This window comes from Megalops cyprinoides, chromosome 1 (genome assembly GCF_013368585.1).
Source record: "Megalops cyprinoides isolate fMegCyp1 chromosome 1, fMegCyp1.pri, whole genome shotgun sequence".
In the NCBI taxonomy this organism is placed as follows: Eukaryota; Metazoa; Chordata; class Actinopteri; order Elopiformes; family Megalopidae; genus Megalops; species Megalops cyprinoides.
The window spans coordinates 7,568,539-7,590,244 of NC_050583.1; the positions used below are offsets into that span (position 1 = coordinate 7,568,539).

Sequence of the window (21,706 nt, forward strand, 5' to 3'; positions counted from 1 at the left end):
TGATACCTACAGCAGAGCCCAGACTGAGAGGAGCGTACAGAGCTGATATCTACGATGGATGTCAGAGGTGTGGTGAATGAGGTGATATCTATAGCGGAGGTCCACGTTTTGGTGAACAGGTGGTATCTTTAACAGAGGTTAAAGATGGGGTGAGAGAAGTGATACCTACAATAGAGTCCAAAGGGAGGGGAGCAGTCAGGTGGTATCCATGACAGAATGTACAGGTGGATAGGGCTGGGGAGGGGCGGGTAATGTGACCCTGTCTATGGCAGGACAGGTGTACAGAGGGAGGGCAGTGCCTGCACAGAAGAAGAGGCTCCAGGTCACATACTGGTACAGAGATGAGGATTTCTGTGCTGATACAGCCACTGATCGGTTTATTGGTTAACAACTTCCTCCTGGTGGTGAAGAAATGGTACTACATGGGTGAGGAAAGGAGGGAAAGAGAGAGGGAACAGAGAGAGAGAAGGAGGGAGGGTTAGTGAGTGTGAAACAGCTGAGAAGGAGAAAAAGGGGAGCAAGCACATTATTATGGTGTATTTTGTATAAAGTTTAAAAAACACAATTGACTAAAAATGACGCTCATTTTCAGTTAAAATAAAATAAAAAAAAAACAGCCAAAGACTAGTGAATGAAATAGTTTCTCTGTTTTCAGCAATGTTCTCTATGTATGTTCAGCCCACTCTTACCTGAGAAAACTATTAGTTGTTCCATACCTGGCAAGCCCTATCAGTTTTTCAATGAAGTAATGTTAGTTCAGTTTACAGGCAAACTCATGTTATCATCAGTTGCTTTCACCTGCACGCCTACAACTGAGATTAAGAGTCCTGATATCAGGATAGAATTTCTTTTAAAAGAGGCACATGACAAAAAGGCCCTCCAGCTTATTTGACAAGAAAAATTCGATAAATTAAAAAGCTGATAAAGGTAAGGAAGCAGCTCTCAGTGCGGAAGAGAAACGTGAAAGTGATGCATTGTGGGAAAGAGCCTTGACCGTTTGTGGACATGGTGAAGGAGAAGGCTACCTTGGAAGTTTGTGAGGAGTTGGACCATCCAGTTCCACCCGCTAATACTTTTCACTGGGGCCTAATTAGGTCCAGCTCTGTCCGTAACATCCAGTACTGCCCTGTTCCATGAAGTACTTACTCAAACTTGCCGAGGTGGTGCTCTCGGGGCAGTTGTCTCAGTGACAACAGAAGGCTCTGGCATTGGTCTTGTGCAGCCCTGCCAATAGGGAGACACCTAGTGGTGGGCCAAACAATGAAAATGATAACCTAAGCACAGCCATAGCAAAGCAAGTCAACGGCTCAAGTCATCCAATAAAAAAAAAAAAAAAACAACTATTAGCACTATTTAGCTAAACTATTTAGCAGAAACTGAAAAGGCTAATACACAGTAGACTCCATACAAAGAGGACTGTAAAAATAATTACTTTCTGCTTTAGCCACACACTGAAGAACAACATCTCTCTGTAACCGTGATAACTGGATCCTTAGAGATGGTACAGTTACAGCACCTTTAACCGCATTCATATTAGCAGACCCCTCTGTGGAGAAAAAACCTGTAACCCTGGTGGAAGTGTGTGTACAAGTGTGCCTGCAGATGTGAGCCTATGATTGTGTGTGTGTGTACACGCGGGCATACACATTTGTGTGTGCATGTGTGTGTTCTGCTTGTGAATGGTACTGATTGTGATTGTTTACAATAGGAATATCACAACTTGTCAAAGTGCTCCTTGATCTGTATTTTCAGTAATGGTTCCTGTTATGTTTTATGACCTAGCCTTATATAGTTAACCTACAGAATTCTGCTTTTTTTTTCAAATTAATAAAAGTTACCTTTTCATTAAAAAAAAAAATGAATACCCTTTCACTAAATTTTATTTAATCGGCCTCATTCACACAGTAACACACTCTTGTCCACAGTGTAACAGTGTGCTGTATGTCTATAGGCAGTGTAATGTGTGCGCCTCTCCCTCCTCCAAAAGGAATTTTGCGCTATTAAATCCAATCTGTATTCGGAACTGTTATTGCGCAGCGTAACAGCGCCATCTATGGATCAGATTTAGGGTGACTGCACTGACAAATATCCACAGATTGGTTGTTGTCCACGTCTGTCATACAGCGAAGAGATGTTTGTTTAAAAGTGCGTCTCTGATTTCACCTCAACGGTTTCCCCAAGCACAGAAAAGCACAGAATTTCAGGTATTAATGAGTGTGCTGACTCAATTTCACCCATACAATTGCTGATAAGACGAGTAGCCCTGACAGTTTGCGCCAGGATATTTGTCTCCCAGCATCAGTTTTTCCTGAATTGAAAGATTTTTTATTTTTAATCGCACACAATCATATTTCACTGTATTTTACAAAATTGCTTTGCATATAAAGTACCTTTTCGTTTAAGCAATTTAAGTTACAATGCATGTGTACAGTGCAAGTGTACAATGCGGGCGGTAGTGGTTAAGGAGTAGGACTTGTAACCGAAAAGTTGCTGGTTCAGTCCCCGCTGGGACGCTGCTGTACCCTTGGGCAAGGTACTTAACCCACAACTGCCTTAGTAAATATCTGGCTATATAAATGGATAACATTGTAAAGAACTGTAACCTATGTAAGTCGCTTTGGATAAAAGTGCCTGCCAAATGAATAAATGTTTAAGGGGGTAGTAGTGTGCAACTGAAAAAAAAAAAAATCTTTTTTTCAATTCAGGAAACAACTGATGCCGATACGACGAGTAACCCTGGCAGTTTGCACTTCAATATGCGTCTCCCAGAAGACAAACACAAGCGGGATGTTTGCTTTGAGGCAGAACGTCCACCTGCAGGTGATTGGCTTCCACTGTTCCTTTTAATATGAACATTCTTCACTGGTAGGGCGCACATTTTGTCATGTTTTAATAACAATTCGAAAAACTCAGTTCAGTTCCAAAACTGTATCTCTGCTTTCTCTGGTTTCAGATAATGCACCTTACACCAACAGGATCGTGCCCTGCCCGGTGCTGTAAAAAGCCTCTTCCATCTGGCTCAAGAAATCTTAAGTTTTGACAGTATTTTGTTGTTTTTCTGAAGGTAGATTTAGCTGTAACTTACATTCGTTCTTGTCACATGTACTTCATTCGGCATAGCTGGTGAAATACCATTCAGTATTTAATGTTCCACTATACTCTGCTACTGTTGTAGACTGCAGAATGTGATTAATATGGATTTATGAGGGCTATGTTTATTTATTAAGATGGGCTTCACTGGCCCATTACAGCCCCAGGGATTAGGTGTTTTAATCCAAACTGTTTTGGCTGATTTTTGTTCAGTTCATGATCAGCCTGCTGGAGGAATGGCAGCCACTCCAAACGCTCCATTTTAATATCCTGATGATGGCAGCAGAAGTCATCTCTGTGTCTGTATTCATCTGGCAGACAGTGCTCACTGTAAGCCTTGATGTATTATTACTCTTCTAGTTCTCCCCTCCTATTCTCCCATAAAGCCCCTGTCCTATCTACTCTGCACATCATTCTTCTGCATGTACTTCAATAGATAGAGGTATGTTTTTCTCTGCTCCCCTTGTCTTTTATATTCAGGTCAAATTCAGAAAAAAAACCAGACTGAGTTGTGTTACCTCTATTTTGTTATTCATATGAGTGATTTCTCTTTAACGTCTCACGAACTTTCCTTGAATTTCTAACAAAGTTTGTTTTTATTTCTGTTCGAATCTGGTCTTATCAGTCACAGAAATGGAAAAGGAGAGGTCAGAATGGGATGAGAGGGAGGCAAAAACAGCCAGCCACCTGAAGACCCACAAAAAATCCATCCAGAACCTGGAGGAAAAACAAACTCAAAATTCTTACAAGGCACAAGTGAAGAAGCATAGCTGATACTAATAAAGTACGCTTCCCTCACAAGGGTCACATTTTTCAACTGTCATGAGATTTATTAAGATATGTTAGGGTTCTGGCAACACATTTCAGCATCATTCTGCCCATATTAGTCTGTTTTAGATCAAAGAAAAAGAACACAAAATTCAGGAAGCTGACAGTCATCTCCTGAGAATGGAGAGCTGAAAGTGAGAAGCTGGAACTGACATTTGGCCCATTTGTAAGTATTGTCAGTGTTAATAATGCCTACCACTATGATAAAACTACACCTTTGTGTATGAGGTAGATTCAGATTTGTGGCCGGCTTTGAAATCCCTGGCTAAAACAGCGAATATACCTCCATGGAACAATTTATTTTAACATTCAATCAGGGAACTCCAGACATGCAAATGTGGCCAAAGAGATGTATGGACTCCATCAAATACGAGAGAGAGAGAGAGAGACCTTTAAAAAAGAACTGTTGGCCACTGAAGGGAAACTGGAGAAGGTTACTAAGCTGTGTGACGGGAACGATGACGCTCTACAGAAGTAAGCATGAAGCAGTGAACTACTGAGGGAAAGGCAGGCTTTTTGCACTCATGGCATTTTCAGCGAGATAACAGGAACATGGCTTTAGGATCTTGATGTTATTCTACTTTTAGCTGCAACTACATCTCTACGTAAGGTTAACACTAATTTTGCTTATAGAGAAAAGTCAGATGTGCTGTGAAAGACCCTGTGCTCTCTGTGCAGCATCAGACGGGTTCAGCATGAAGCACAACAGCTTGAGGAAGCAACAATGAAGCTTATCTATGAGCAGAGGATCAAGGATCAAGGATGGAGGACTTCCTAAAAGCCAAAGTGAGTACACTCGCTTAACACTTCTAATACTCTTGCCTCATGAGAGTCATGTTTGTTAGCTGTCATAGCATTTTTTTTTTTCTTACGTGTCAGTCTGTTCATTTTACTCACCAGTCAGGAAGCCTCCCTGATATGCTTTGAGCAATAACCATGTCAGCCAATAGAAATCTAACAAAACAAAAATGACCGCAAGCTCATCTAAGGTTGATATGGTTATGTAAAAGGTACAATTTCTTTATGACAATATGATACATAATTTCAATGGGAATGCGCAGCAGTGTGAGTGTGGACAGAAAAGTGTTTTAACAGTTAGCAAACTATCCAAGTTATATGCGTTCCTCACTGGTTTAACTTCCTTGCATTCAGTATAACTTGTTTTTGGTAAATATATTCAGAGAAGAGAAAATTATGTAGCTGTACTACAGAAAATACTGTATTTGCTGTAGATAAATATATTAATTTTCGAGGCCAATTCCTCAGTTAGCTTTAGAGGCCAGGTACAATGTAGTATATTACAGCAACACAGTAATTTTCCCACAAAATCTAAACTTGACATTCTGTTGTCACGAAGGAAAAATAATATAAGCAAGTCAAAAGTCATTTAAATAAAATTCAAATAAAAATGTGTGACATTAGTGACAGAACAAGCTACAAATATTTACCTACAATGTGCCTTGATGCCCTTGCTGTAAATATTTGTAGCTTGTTCTGTCACAAATGTCACACATTTTTATTTATGTCTGTGTTATTGAGCCATTTGTGTTTATTGTATATCTGTGAAAATTCTTGTTCTTGTCTCTCAGTGTCACTGTGTTACGTCTAACTGTTGTATTGTCACCGTGGGCCTGAGAGAAACGTAATTTCAATCCTCCGTATGTCCTGTGCATATTGGAGAATTGACAATAAAGTTGACTTTGACTTTGACTTTTGATTTGGCAGATAACTATCAATCAGTTTAAAACCTATTTAAGGAGTTATATAGCAATATAGCAAATCCTCTCTGGCCAATAATTTATGTAATGACCCTTGTGTATATTCGGAGTCCCCAGTTGGCAGTAAGCTTGCAGCATCCTCAGGTCCTGGGGGAATTCTCCCTGGTTCCGCATTTCAGGTGTACGGCTGTGACAGATCTGTCTTGGACCATCCATGACAACACTTTTTTTTTATTATTTTGTATTATTCAATTTTGCTTTGCAAACAATCACCTAATTATTCACGTTAAAGAGAGTTTACTGTAATTCCAACTCCAGATTTGATCAGTGCAATCTTTACCTCGTATTTTACCATATAAATAATCAACCACTTACAAAACAATGCAATTACACCCAAGATTTGCACTGTTACAGAAGCATGTTTCAATACACAATTTCAGATGGGTTCAGTATTGGGTTCATAAGAAGGGAAATAATTGAAGAAATTGAAGAAATAATTGCTTTTTATTTCTGTACAGAGGTCTTTAATGTTTGTGTAGCATTAACAATTAAGAATAACAATTATTAGTAGCAATAATAATCACAGCTATTGTGTTTCAATTAATTCATACATGCATTTGATCTACGCACGCACACACACACACACACAGTAACACCCCATTTTGCGTACAATGAAGTACTTGCATAAATGCTCATCAAAAGCAAAGATGCAGACCGTGATTTATTTTACTGTATACAATACATATACCCTGTTCAGACAGGACATGACATCATTAGTGTGTAAAAACCCAGATGAGACTTTTCAGTACATTATTGCCATTTATGCTCTTATCCAAAGCAACTGATATAAATGTAGGGTACAATTTTATCCATTTACACAGCTGGATATTTATTGAGCCAATTCTGGGGTAAGTACCTTGCTCAAGGGTACAGAAGCCAGAAGCAGGTCCCCCATGGGGAATCACGCCAGGAACAAAGGTTAGTAGCCCTCTTCCTTACCACTATGCTACACTGCTGCCCCAACACTCTGAGAAGGGTGTTTCAAAACTACTTTTAACTTGGTATTTCTACAAAAATAAAAACAAATTATAGGTGGAAATTAATTGTGCAAAGGTACAAATGGGATAACAGATAGATAAAAAAAAACAATAACAATGGCAGAAATTACAGCCGAGCTTTACCAATCAAATTATTTATAGAATTTCCAGAATGGACCAAAACCGTAAATTTGATGGACAGTATTTTCAGGATGCACACAGCACTTACAGACCAATGAAATGAAAACTGTAAAACTGAACCACAGAGAAATAATTTACCAAGTATTTATGAGAGTAAGTAATGTGATCATATGCTATGTAAATTCTGTGCATTATAGATTTTCCTTGCAATAACATAATACAACAATTTTGCTGATGATTTTATTCAGTGTCTGCAAGAATGCTGTGATTTATTTGTTTAATTTGTATGAAATTAAACCTTTTTTTCATTTTTTTTCGATCTTCTTCCTGCTTCTGTCTCTCTCCCTCCTGCTTCTGTCTGAATTTCTGTACCCTCTGCATCTCCTCTAACTTAGTGTTTACTATTTTAGATACCACTGTATTTACACCCATGACATATTGTTGAATAAAGTATGCAGCTCTTATGCTGAGCGATTGTCCCCTTGCCCATTATCACATTCCTGTCTCTGATCACTCTCTCAGCCTGCTGCCTCTTTCTCGCCTCCACCTCTCTGATCTCTCTCTCAATCTCCTGCCTCTTTCTGTGTTCTTCCTCTCTGATTTTTCTGTCAGTCTCCTGCCTCTTTCTCTCCTCCTCCTCTCTGGTATTTCTCTCAGCCTCCTGCGTCTTTCCTTCCTCTTCTTCACTGGTCTCTCAGAGCCTGCATCCCCTTTCTCTCCTACCTCCTTCTCCTCTGTTCCTCTCTAATCTTTCTCTCATGCTCCCGCCTCTTTCTGTGTTCTTCTTCTCTGATCTTTCTCTCAGTCTCCTGCCTCTTTCTCTCCTCTTCCTCACTGATTTTTCCCTCAGTCTCCTGCCTCTTTTTCTCTTCTTCCTCTCTGATCTTTCCCTCAGTCTCCTCACTCTTTCTCTCCTCTTCCTCTCTGATCTTTCTCTCAGCCTCCTCACTCCTTCTCTCTTCTTCCTCTCTGATTTTTCTCTCAGCCTCCAGCCTCTTTCTCTCTTCTTCCTCTGTGATCTTTCTCTCAGCCTCCAGCCTCTTTCTCTCCTCTTCCTCTCTGATTTTTTTCTCAGTCTCCTGCCTCTTTCTCTCTTCTTCCTCTCTGATCTTTCCCTCAGTCTCCTCACTCATTCTCTCCTCTCCCTCTCTGCTCTCTCTTCCAGTCTCCTGCTTCCTTCTCTCCTCTTCCTCTCTGCTCTCTCTCTCAGCCTCCAGTCTCCCTCTTTCCTCTTCCTCACTGATCTTTCTCTTAGTCTCCAGCCTCTTTCTCTCCTCTTCCTCTCTGATCTTTCTCTCAGTCTCCTGCCTCTTTCTCTTTTCTTCCTCTCTGATTTTTCTCTCAGCCTCCTGCCTCCCTCTCTCCTCTTGCTCTCTGATCTTTCCCTCAGTCTCCTCCCTCTTTCTCTCCTCTTCCTCTCTGATTTTTCTCTCAGTCTCCAGCCTCTTCCTCCCCTCTTCTTCTCTGATCTTTCTCCCAGTCTCTTGCCTCCTTCTCTCCTCTTCTCTGATCTCTCTCTCAGCTTCCTTCCTCTTTTTCTCCTCCTTTGTCTGTATCACTTTGTAAGAAGCTTCTGTTTTCACTGCAAATATTATTACCCCTACTACCACTACTACTATTATCCTACGGCCACATGTCTGAGCCAAGTTGCTTATCTTCTTCCGGTGTCTCTCTCCTTCACTGATATTTCTCTCAGATTCTTCATTCTGTGTCTCTTCCTGTTCTGTGATCTTTGTCTCAGACTTCGCACACTTGGTTTCAGACTCCTCCCACTTTCTCTTTTCCTCTTCTCTAATTATTCTCTCAGACTCGTCCCTTTTTCTTTGCTCTTCCTCTCTGACCATTTTCTGAACTGCTTCCCTCTTTCTCTCCTCCTCCTCTCTGATCTCTCTCTCAGACTCCTTCCTCTTTCTCTCCTCCTCCTCTCTGATCTCTGTCTCGGCCTCCTCCCTCTTTCTCTCTTCTTCTCTGATCATTCTCTCTGACTCCTCCCTCTTTCTCTCTTCTTCTCTGATCATTCTCTCTGACTCCTCCCTCTTTCTCTCTTCTTCTTCTCTAATCATTTTCTCTAACTCCTCCCTCTTTCTCTCCTCCATTTTTCTAATATTTGTCTCTAACTCCTCCCTTTTTCTCTCCTCCTCCTCTCGTATTATTCTCTCTGACTGTATTATCTTTCTCTCCTCCTCTGCTCTTATCTTTCTCTGAATCTCCTGGTTTATCACACTGACATAATAAAACTCTCCAGTCTTAAACAATAATGCCTCTATCTTGTCAATTAGTTGTATGACCTGATTGTGGTTGTCCCTATCCTTGTTATTAAAGACATGATATCCACCACCTGCGTTATTGATGAGCTCTTGAAGCTCATTGCTATGTCTCAGAAACTCCCTCACTGGTTTATTCAGCTTATCTCCCCCTGTAAACAGCACAATAGTGTACTGTAAAGCTTCTTCTCCAAAATTCTCCTGGATCCACTTTGGAGTGTTTCTCTCTTCCTCTGTGAATGTCCCCAGTCGGATCACTAGCAGGAATATGTGGTTGCTGCTCTCTGCCATTTCCTGTTTGATTTGCTCATTGGAGATGGATGTGTCAAAGATCCCTGGGGTGTCAATCACAGTAACATTTCTCCCTACCACTATTCCACTATGTTTCTCACACTTCACGGTTACAGGCAAAGGGGAAATTTCCTCTTTAAACACCTCTCTCCCCAGGATGGTGTTTCCTGTTGCGCTCTTCCCTGCTCCAGTCTTACCCACCAGCACAATCCTCAGCTTATGAGGCATAGATCTCACTTCTGACTCTGTGGAATAAAGCAGCAATTATAATGCAGTGTTAGGCATTATATCACCAAATTGAGATTTATGATGTCTAAAGACTGCACACAATAATCATCTCTTTTCTTTTGAAATGACACTATAGATCCAGATTCTATAGTATGTATTTACATACAACACTAAATAAAGCTTCTCCCAGTTGTCACTTGCTTGTAACATTGAGTTATCCAGCACTGCCCCCTAAATGTCGAAGAAATACATCCTCCATGCGGAGCAAATAAATTAAGTAATCAGATTATATTTACCTTTCAGGGTAAAAATATGAAACCAGACCAGTATAAGTAGTGCAGTGACACCCAGTATGACAGGAATGAAGGAAAAGCCTTGTTTCCGTGAACCATTCAGAGGAATACCATATGGCCTGCGCACTGCAATAATGGAAACAGGTGTTAGTGGCATTCACAGCAGTTCGGCCTTTTGGAGGGAATGCTTCTTTGCACTGTACAATCCTTGTTTCAGAGAAATGTTTTCTTTTATATAAAAAGCTCCTCCAAAAAACAGTCCTAGTCTCCATATCAATGTGATGCATAACAGGACATCACCAAGGTGCCTACATTGGTCCTAAGCAGGTGGAGAGTGAAACACAATTGTTCATTTGATGAATATGAATAATACATTTGTGTTACTAAATAGAAAATGTAACTTTGATTCAAAATAACACTATATAAAACATCTGTAAATGAGTAACAACATTCACTAGTATTGCTACTGCAGTGGATCTCAAACCTTGAAGCACTGATTCCAAAAGTCTCTGTACTCCATTACTGTTGTGGGCAGATAAAGGTGTTGACAGCTTTCAAAGTTGACAGTGCTATTTGTACACTGCTATACAACTGGATGAAACATTGAGATCTTGTGTGTTTAGGCAACGGCACTACCATTTGTGGTAAGACTACGTAACAAATGCAAAAGAGCTCTGCAACAAGTGAGATCCAAACCTCTATTCTCACCAAACTACTCATTCTAATTAACATCATTACCAGCTGAGCTGAAAACAAATTGGCCCTTGGTCCATAGGCAATGACGTTAGTTAAATTACAAAAAATAATTAAAACCAATTCTCTGAAATTAAACCAAGTGTCAGGGAGTGATATCACCGCAGAAACTTCCCTGTTACCCGCTAGCCTATTGGCTTTATGCTCGACTCACAAGCTACTACTTTCTGCTCTGCAACACTAGGGAATTGATATCATGAATCACTCAGTTTTCAAGTTGTGAAAAATAATTACTTTGGCATCCAGATATAACGCTGTTTCATACAAATCCCCCAATGTGCGTTATTTTAATGTCTCCACAAGAACAAAGTTGCTGATGTAAATGAAACAGGGGTGTGGCCCCAGCCCTAGTTCTGCCATCCCTGCTGTGAATTTCAAAACAAACTCAGTCAACGTGCTTCTTTCCTAGAGAAAGTACTGAGTTTTGTTCTAGAAATAAAGGCATGAAACACTTACCTGTTTTCAGTTTCAGATTATCTTGGTTCAGGAGCTGTGCATCTGCCATTGGTGACTGTTGGAAAATGTAGAGACAAACTGAATATCAGGAAGCACTAAAGATTGCAACTGTATTCATAGGAATGTCAGACTACACAATAAGATGCCCCATCACAACGTCCTCAATGAGAGGTCAGGTATAGAGTCAAAGGCCCACTGTCAGGGCTCCGCCCCCCTAGCTGTGGTGTTTTTGTTTTTCCCTGTCCATGTGCTATTTGTTTTCCTTGTGTTCCTGCCCCGCCCCGCTCCCCGCCTGGTCCCCGCCCACCTGATTGCCCCATTACCTTCACCTGCCTGCCTGCCCACCTGCATCCCATCTCCTCATCAGCCCAGCCCTATTTATACCCTGCTTGTTCCTGTCTTGTTTGCCAGTTCGTCTCAGCGTTTTCATACCTGTTTTGTTCCCGCAGTTTTTCTGGATTTCTGATTTCTCTGTGTTTGACTCTGCCTGCCCTTCGTCTTCGTTTTCTGCCTGCCGTTTTGTCCCGTTGCCTGATCATTTGCCTGCCCGGTTCCTGACCCTGCCTGCTCCGGTTACCGACCCTGCTTTTGTCCACGGACTGCCTTCCGGTTTTCGACCCTGCCTGCTTTTGCTTCGCAACTTGCCTGTCGTCATTAATAAACCCGCCTGGAACCTGAAGCTCTCTTGGTCTGCGACTGAGTCCTTGCCTGAGCCGTTACATCCACAGAGATGACAACAGTGTATTATATCCAGACAGGAGACCCATACATGTTTACAGCACAGAAGCTGTACTGACTCAGAGGAATGAGTGAATATTCAGGAAATGACTTATTTATTGGGATTCCATTGGAATGGGAACAGTACAATGAAATATAACAGTTTTTCTCCATATTAACCACTGGCCTTAATGTAGCCTACCTGTTAAAGGGGACAGTGGAACTGCTTGGCAGATGCTCTTATCCAGAGCAACTTACATAGGTTACAGTTTTTACGTTATTCCGTTATTTACGTTATACAGCAGGATATTTGCTCAGCCAGTTCTGAGTACCATCTCACACCACAGAATGAAACCAGCAACCTTTGGGTTACACCACACTGCTGCCCATTCAAGTATTGCTATATGATGAATGGATGAGCATTCAGCTTTTCTCAAAGTATGCAACACACTTACTATGATTAGATGCTTAGAGTGCATCATTTCAGTTTGCATGGTTTAAAGAGAATAAAACATTAACAAACATGCACTTTACAAGTTAATGTTGGGACGTTTTTAATAAAACATGCCTAGCCTTGGAGATAAATGTAAGTCTGGACATTAAGATTGTGGTAATATCATCACATGTTTATCATCCATCATTTTCTCTGGACACAGTGTGCAGCCTTTTCATGAATAGAAATGACTAAATTAGTCTATGACAAAAAAGTTAATCACATGTACAAATCAGTAAATACACATCTGCAATAATTTGTTTACCGATAAAACAAATTGCAATTCCATTCTGAAGGAATGATAACTCCAAGGTTTCCTCAGCTTTTTCAAGTAGCTTCAAATAACTGATTGGATATTGTGGCCTAACCATCTCATCCACGGTGGCTACGAGCAACCTATCTGCTTTTGAATTAGGCCTGAACTACAGTAAGCAGCGCTAACTGTAACAAGACAGTTTTGAGCACTTCAGAACCTTAAGCACATATTTCCCCTTTTAATATATTTAATACAGTCAAATTGTTACTTCAAGCGTAATTTTGGAGAAGAAGGAGCAACACATTTCTCATTAGCAAGGTATATGGCAAAAGCCTCTGAAAGGATACTGTGTACTTCTCACACTTCTTTCACTCTCTGCTCTGTCTCACTACAGATCAAAAGGTTTGTTCTGTGTTCTTGCTCTGCAGACAGAGTGGTGGTGCTGGTGACTGAGTCTCTGATGCAGGTTTTCACTCACCTCCATAGATTTGCATCTTTGCAGCTCTGCTGCTGTGTCGTACTTCCTCACGTGGGCCTCGCAGTCTGAGGTCACTCCGAACTTAGCTCTTATCTTCCTATAAGGGTGGACCACATCCCCATTTCTAGTCAGAGGTGCGAACCCCCTTCTGTACTCTGGTAACCGCAAACTTCCTACAGGACTAAGCAGGTGATTAAGTCTGGAAAGAGAGAATCCTAATCATCAGCAAAATCAGGTCAAAGTGCCTCTGGATTCATTCAATGTGAAATCAAAAGAATTCTAGGGCATTGTTTTAGAGTCGTTTGTAATGTTCCCCACTGCACTGGATTCTGAACACACTGCGAGGTTGCACACAGCATGCCAATCACTCAGGAGAAAAAGTGGCCACAGCTCTGGTGAAGAATCAACTTTGAATTACACGACAATATGGGCCTATAGTAAACAGAAAAAGCCATGATTGCTCTTCTGAAAAGCAAGAAATCCAACAAAGACAAATTTTGAGGACCCCCCCAAGGACATGAGGAACATGTATTTAAGTCCCAAAGGATTAATGTACTTTACAAATAATTATTTGTCTGTTTTCATGCCACTTCTATGCTGACATTTCCTGTCTTTTCTGCCAGCTGACACACAAGTCTCTGTGCGCATCTAAGCTTGCGTGAAGGAAACGTCACAGCGGATGGTGGACCACCGGCTAAAGCTTAACCTGGTGCTTTACATCCCCTCCAGGTCATCTCTGTTTTCAAGACCTCTCCCTCAGCCTAGACTCTGCAAGATTTTTCACCAATAGCACTGCTAGTGTCAAAAGCCTTGGGGTAATGCTTGATAACCAACTGTCCTTCTCCTCTCAGGCTGCAGCAGTGAGTCAGGCATGCAGATTCTTTCTGTACAACATCTGAAGCATCTGCCCCTGTGTATTCTATGAAGCTGCTAGTTCAGGCCCTGGTAGTCTGATGCACGGACTTCTGTAAGTCCCTCTTTGCTTGTCTTCCTGGCGGTGCCATCAAACCCCTGCTGCTAATCAAGAATGCAGCTGCATGACTGTCTACAACCTGCCTGAATGTAGTCAAGTCACACCCCTCCTCAGCTCACTTCACTAGCTTTCTATTATTGCTAGCATCAAGTTCAAAACTTTGTTGCTACCATACAGGACAGTGAACGGGACAGCCCCCTCATACTTACAGTCCGTTCTCAAAGCATATGTACCGCCCAGATCACTATGCTCTGCCACCATAGGTCAACTAACTGTCCCATCCTAATGGGGTCACTCCTTTCAGACATGACACTTGTCTGTACTGGTCCCACAGTGGTAATGGATTCTGTGATTTAGTGACGGCAATGTATGGTTGTGTGTAATGGCTTGTCTTAGTTTTTAGGCTGTCTAGTCAGGTTAGCACATGGTAACTTCTGGTAGGGCTTGAATGGTGTTCTGCTCACACTCACTGGTTTGGGAGCGTTGCTAAGCTGGTCTGACATTGTTGCTTATTCAGCATGGAATTCTTGTGCTGGAAGTCCCTCTAGATAAGATCATCTTCTAAATAAATGTAATATTATGTAATATCAACAAAATTGTGATAAACAAGAACCTCAGAACTAAGTCACTGAATCTAAAAATACACTTGTCCAATCAAAAGAAAATGTGTGAGGATGCAGCTGATTCAAAACAGCTGAAGTCCATCTTCACGACACATGCATGCTCTGTGTGTCACATATTTGAGGGGGTAGAAGGTATAGGGGCTGTTGCTGTTGAGGTTTTGGGGGCTGTGGGGGGTTTGGGCGCTGTTGAATGTGTTTGTGTTGTAGGTATTGAGGACTCTGAGGGTGTGGCCGTTGGAGTCATTTTGGGTGCTACGTGGGTTGGACTTTCTATTGAGCAAGAATGTTTATGTTATGAATATCATGTACATTGGCACGGCTAGGGGGCGTTGTTAGGCACAGCACGACATGTTTCAAGTAAGCAATAAACTTGTTAAATTTGGTTTCTGCTTAGTTTTTGCAGCTAGCTAAGCAGCTAACCTTAAATTCATCAAACAACGAATCTGTTCAATAATAGCAACAGACACCCAATGCAGACTGATGTTAAAACCATGTACAAAAATTACGTTTTCCTGTTGTCGTATATCAAGGAATACTGTCACCGCTAGAATGCAAACTGACCAAATGGAACAAGGCATCAGAACAAACCACTTTCTAATACAATACAGGAACAGTCTGTGCACAGTCTGCACAGAACACCGTGAGGACAAATACACGGTACATTGACATAAAAAAACAACAAATCATTGCAGAGAATTTTAAAACTCGACAAAGTATTAATGGCAGAGGCATGGTTAACAAATTAGAATGTGCACTGACTCTCACCTCATGCTCTCAGGGCTTCTGGTTCCATAAATCTTTCCTTCTCCAAAGGAAGTCCCCTCATCCTGAAGCTCCTCAGAGAGACTCATTTCAGAGGCAGCACTGGAGAGGAAAACGGGAAGGACCTTGGGAGTTTGGACAGTAGACCTGTATATGTGGGGGTAACGGACAGCACAGTGATTAAACCCTGTTTTCTTTCAACAACACACCAGCTAATAAATGCACACAAACTATAAATGTTCAAATTTGTTTTTGCATTTGGGTCGAGCCCCGGGAGTCGCGACCAGGGCGGATTTTGGAGACCATTTTGTGTGGTTAATTTCCTTTGCTTTGGGGTGTGCGTGGATAAGAGGTTTGTCTTTCTGTGTTTTTAGGCGGCTCAAGGGAAAAGCGGCGACCAGTACAGTGAACGCGGCGAGTCCTTGAGGGAGAAGGGAAACGCTGAACAGTTCCGGGACGCAGCCAGGACCGAAGAGAGCCCTCACACCGCGAAAGTGCGTGTGCGGGAGATGGTTCCCCGGTTCAGAGGGAAGCGACACCGCGAACCGGCGATTGTGTGCGTGAGTCCCCGGAACGAGGTGGAGAGGGAGGAGGGCGGACCGGCTGCTGAACAGTTTCCCTCAGCGAGACCCCGCGGAGCTGGCACAAGCTGCTAGCGGGAAGACTACGTGGGTCGCCGCCGGAGCCGTCAGCCCGTCCAGAGGAGCGACGCGGAGGGCTTTGTCTTTTTGCGTTTCCTTTTTATTTGACGTAGGTGAGGCCCGGCACGGTGGCGCGGACCGAGCCACGCCCCCTCCCCTTTCCTTGTGTTCTGTGTGTGTCTGCGTGGTGTGGGTGCGCGCGTGGGTGCGTGTGTGGAGCCTCCCCCGCAGGTTTATAGTGTGTGGGATTACGCACCTGCTTATCTGGGTCCGGGAAGGGGAGGACAGGAGGGGATATCAGGGCGGGGGAAGGAGAACAGCTGCGGGCGGGAACGAAATTGCGTTTCATGATTTATTTATTTATTTATTTTGTAAAATAAAGCGTGGTGTTCCTGCTCGCTTTGTCCTGGTGTTGTGGCGGGCGGGTCCCTTGGAGGAAACAAACCAGCTGTGGCGGGGCTGGGCACACTGTCCACTCCCGACACGTGTGAGTATTATAGCAACGGGGAAATTCCGCTAAATTGTTTGCCACCCCACTTTGTAAGTTGCTAGGAGCATAACGCAATATCATTAAACGGTATATAGAGATGCATAATCGTGAAGATGGTTCATGGCTTCAGTTGGAATCTCTCCTTCACTTAATACACTAGTATCTACAGAAAACATCCAAAACGAACTTTTGTTGTAATTACCTTGTCTGAACATCGAAGAGTAGGCTAGGCTAAGCTTCAATCAAGTAGGACCATGCTTTATGATGTACAGCACGCATGTAATGTGGGCATGTTTTTAAAAGCGGTGTCTTTTTGGAAACCTTTACAAGAGGAGGTTACCACACACACACACAGTCCTGAATTTCAGCAACCTAAAAATATCAAACCGGGACCAACAAATGCTTACTGTATTTGTCCCTTCTGAATTGTGGATGTAGCCGTGTTGTGACTCATCTTCCCCAGAACGTTCAGTAGGCTAATAGGTGTGTCTACGATCTTAATTTCTTCCTCATTTTTACCGTTGTTTCGTTTTGGGTATTGGTCTACTTGACATGCAAAAATCTTCGCGCATGACCACAGGCCAATTTAGTCTACCAGGAGTGATGTGAATTAATGCAATGATGTTAGATTCATAAAATAAGCTCACTCTTTACTGCCTTGTATTTATCTATCTCAAGCTTTTTTTTTTTTTTTTTTTTTTACAAGAACACAACCTCTAAACGGATGAAGTCATAACTCTTTCTGGAGCTCTTTCTTTGTAATCAATGACCCTTCATTCACCCGACAACTAACTTCATTCTAGCAGCTAACGCCGTCCGGAATTTTCATGTAACTTTCCTTTAAGATGCGACAAGTGCAGATGCGCGCGCCACGCACTTATACAGACTCCCTTTCCCCTCTGTGTGTGTAGCCTATATAGTGTCACGGTAACATTGATATTCCTGTGTTTCAACAGCTCCAAAAATCATGACCAGCCTAACATAATTCTTCCTAAACTTTCTTGTGCCTGTTGCTACATATTAAGGCAATCGTGATTTCAGTCTGCTGCTCTATATAGGTTATGTAGTCATATGTGCATCTGCAAACTTTATCGTTGTTGGTAAACACTTTATTATCGTTGCTTCGTTTCCGGAACTAGACTACAAATGTTTTCGCACATCGACACAAGTCAGTGTTGTCCAGCAAGAGTTTTGTGCAATAACGCAATGGTGGTCATTTCCTAAAACACCCCTACATTTTACTGTCTTGTATTTACCCATTTGTTCACTTCTCCGTCTATGTTCCCTGCTTATACACACTGTAACAAACACTTAATGGATAAAGTCATTACTGATTCTTTAAACCACACCTGTGGACCATCACTTGACGACCGAATTGCCATGATTCGGATCAACAAAATGATACTAAAAAGGTAATAGGTGCTGCAGAAGACAATTTTTACCCGGTACCTTGATATTTAATTCAGACTTGCCTACCTGCAAAACTTAGAGAAATGCATTTAAGCTCCTGGTTACTTAGTTAACTGCTAGTGTCACTGTAAGCAACATAGAAAAGAATGTTTTTAGCAGTATATGAGCGTCTTACTCTATACGTTGTGAACGTCTGTGTTGCTCGACATCACGGCATTAGCTTGATCAAAGCTGTCCATTGCATGAAGGCAGTCGAACTTTACAGGTAAGACGGTGAAATAAATTGTAATCTGGCTTTATAGGAGCAAAATTTCTTCAGTGATCTACCAACATCTTCCTTCTAAAAATATATAATGACGTCTGAGTATTTCAGCAACCATTCTTTTACACGTCAAAATGAGCACTCACCTGCGCACAATCACGAACGCACACAGACCTACGTTTCCGTGTGACAGTAATATTGAATGTGTTCCTGAATTTCAGCAGCCTAAAAATGTCAACCCGACACCAATAAACTGCTTACTGTCTTCGTCCCTTCTGAAGTATGGATGTAGCCGTGTTGTGACTCCTCTTCCCCAGAACATTCAATAACAGGTGTGTCTACAATCTTCTTCTTTTCTTCCTCATTTTTACCATTGTATTTGTCCATCCCTTAAACTTTGCATGACGTTGTTGCTTTTTTGTTACACAACACACAAACTAAACGGAAGAAGTCATAACTCTCTATATATATCAGATATATATTGTGTGTGTGTGTGATTATTTTAGCTAACGTTTTTTTCACGGGGACACGAACAAAATATAATGCGCGCACACACCTGCGCAGTCACATACGCACACAGACATCATACGTTTCCGTGTAACAGTAACATTAAACTTATTCTTGAATTACAGTGTTGCTTACAAGAACACAAACTAGAAACGCATAGGTCTTTCTGTAAACTAATCTTGTGGATTCTCCTTTATAAAATCGTATTTCAATGACTTCAGTCAACAAACCTGGACCAAAATACGAAAGGAAGTCGTTAGTTGTTACGGCAGACTTTTTTTTACACCTTGAAACTGAATTCGGACCTTTACGCATCTCCTTAGACCGTAATGTAGAAATACGTTTTAAGATTCTGCTTAATTAGCTACCTTTTGGAATGTGTGTAATTAACACGAGAAGGGATGTTTCAGTTTTAGCAGGATATCATTATCTTGTTTCAAATGTACAGTACGGCTATTCTGTTCGAAAACATGTCATTAGCTCTATCATCCTTGTCAATTTTAGTGTCCGTCAAACCTGTTGACGATTTACAATAAATACTTCATCGGCTTACCTTGAATCTCTTTATCATCAAAATTCCTTCAGTCACCTGACATTATCTTCAGTCTAACAGCCAATGACGGCCGAAGTTTTCAGGTAACTTTCAACGATACATGTATCACTCCGCTTTACACATGTTCTGATGCAGTCGTTGATTACACCAATGCGAACGTAATTCGCATTTACCGACGGCGCAAATGTGTATACGTTTCCGTGTATGATATTGTAGTGAGCTGGGTCCTTTTGGAAAGGATGACCACTGCCCCTAACATGCCACACTGCCCCTGCCGAGGTGGTTTGCTGCCCCCAGCAACCGACAACAAAGTCCCCGGATGTGCTGGGGGAGCGACCGCTGACGCGGAGCCCGCTTTGAAGGTCCCTCGGTGGCCTTCGGCGACGCGACAGGAGGCGATGGCTGGCTCTTGGACCCTGATTCCCCCCCAGATGGAGGCAAGGGTTGGTAGGGTGTGAGCCGGTCACGGTGGAGCACCGCCACCCGATTCCGCTGGACCAGCCGGTACACAACATCCGAAAGTCTCTCCAGCACCATGCACGGACCGACCCACTGACTCATCAGTTTGGAAGAGAGACCTTTCTTCTGCTCTGGGCTGTACACCGACACCAGCGCCCCCAAAGTCCTCCCCTGCGCAGCGCAAGTAGTACGCCCGCTTCTGTTGAATCCCGGTGCTGGAGAGTGCCCCTCTGGCCAGCTTGTGTACCTCCCGGAGCCGCTTCCGGAGGTTGTGGAGGTCCAATCCAGGCGCGCCCTCCACCTCGGGCTCGGGGGGCGGGCCAAACACCAGGTCCGTGGGGGGCCAGAGCTTGCGCCCGAACATGAGGGCCGCAGGGGTGCACCGGGTGGACTCCTGCAGTGCCGTCCAGTACGCCCACAGGACCAGGGGCAGGTAGAGGGCCCAGTCCTGCTGCCGGCAGCTAGTTAGGATGGTGAGCTGGGTAGCCAGGGTGTGGTTGAAGCGCTCAACCAGCCCGTTGCTCTCAGGATGGAGTGGCGTTGTCTGGGTCTTCTTGATCCCCAGCCGCTGACAGACCTCACTGAACACCTCAGCCTCACAAAGTTCTGCCCCTGGTCGCTGTGCAGCTCCCTGGGCGCACCGAAGCAGCAGAACACCTCGCTGACCAGGCGCTCGGCGGTGTTGGCAGCACTCTGGTCAGGAACTGCATACACCTCAGGGCACTTGGTGAAGTAGTCCATAGTCACGAGCATGTAGCGGTTCCCCCGGTCGGTGGTAGGGAAGGGGTCCAGGGTGTCCACACCCGCACGCTATCGGAGCCCCCACCTGGTACTGGGAGTGCGGGGTCAGCCCCTTCTGTGCCGTGCAGGAGTCACACCGATGGACGTAGAGTTCTACGTCCTGCCGACACCCCAGCCAGTAGAATCGGAACCACAGTCAGTGTAGGGTCTTGGCGACCCCAAAGTAGCCCGCCCCCGCCGAGCTGTGGACGAGCTGGAGGACCTTGGTGGTGAGGCTCCAGGAGCTGGAGGATGTCGGGGTGGCCCTCGGGGGACTGCCAGCGGCCATGGAGGAGGCCGTCCCAGCTGGTGAGGCTGGACCACTGAGAGTAGAGGGCCTCGGTCTCGGGATCCAGTGCCAACACTGCCGCCCACACAGAAAGAAGAGTTGTCTTTTAATTTATTTCCTTGAAGAAGTCCTGTAGGCTTGCACTATGACTTCAGACCAGCTCTGCTTGAGTCTACCCTCTATTATATTACAGTACAAAACAACCTCAAATCCTGTGAGGAACCACTTCCACCTGCCCTCTACTGCATTAATGAAGAGAATATGCACAGTTCTACAAATCCCATGAAATTCTTGTGTTATATTAAAACTCTCTGGGATAGTCTTCACCGTCATGTCTCTGAGGAGATGGGATAAGTTAATGGCTGAGTACAAGATGCACTGGCTTTACACATAGGCTGGTCGTCTAGAGTGCCACCACAACTAGCCAAACTCTGTTATTTATGTATTTTTATTATTTCATCATTCTGATTATTTATTAAAAGAATGAAAAGAAAAAATGTGAAAAGAAATGACAAAAATAGAATGCCACTCAGATGCTCTGGTGAGTAGTTGAATGAGAAAAAAAACATGACATGCGGGGTTCAGAGATTGCGAGCCTTTGGTGAAGTTACTGATCTTCAGCCTATAATGGTTACAGTTACATTTGGGTTTGTAAATTTCCTCCTAGATCCACATCTATGGCGACTACACTCTGAGCCGACCCTGGAGCCGTGTGAGTTACAGTAAGCTGTACTTAATGCATGCACACAATAGCAGCGGATGAGAGAGACAGACAGCTGTGGAAAAACAGCACATGGACATGTGATTCCACACGGAAACTGGCTATTATACTACCATATGCAAAGCAAATGGGGAAGTGCATTCACCATAGGAAAATGAGACACGCAATGACCATAGCAAAATTAACCATGTAC

At 43.1% G+C, this 21,706-nt stretch overlaps 1 protein-coding gene across 1 annotated transcript in view; it reads right to left on the reverse strand.

Annotated features, from left to right (window-relative positions):
• The window catches only part of LOC118787032 (WD repeat-containing protein 87-like), a 30,499-nt gene extending 9,707 nt beyond the window's left edge, over positions 1-20,792 (reverse strand). Inside the window, exons 1-7 of the mRNA XM_036542432.1 lie at positions 20,682-20,792; positions 20,306-20,533; positions 19,874-20,201; positions 8,933-9,614; positions 8,656-8,782; positions 7,538-8,322; positions 7,329-7,500 (exon numbers count right to left, since the gene is read on the reverse strand). Of these exons, the coding sequence (XP_036398325.1) occupies positions 7,329-7,500; positions 7,538-8,322; positions 8,656-8,782; positions 8,933-9,614; positions 19,874-20,201; positions 20,306-20,533; positions 20,682-20,792 (2,433 nt within the window). The remainder of the gene's footprint in view (positions 1-7,328; positions 7,501-7,537; positions 8,323-8,655; positions 8,783-8,932; positions 9,615-19,873; positions 20,202-20,305; positions 20,534-20,681) is intronic.
• Positions 20,793-21,706: the final 914 nt, after the last annotated feature.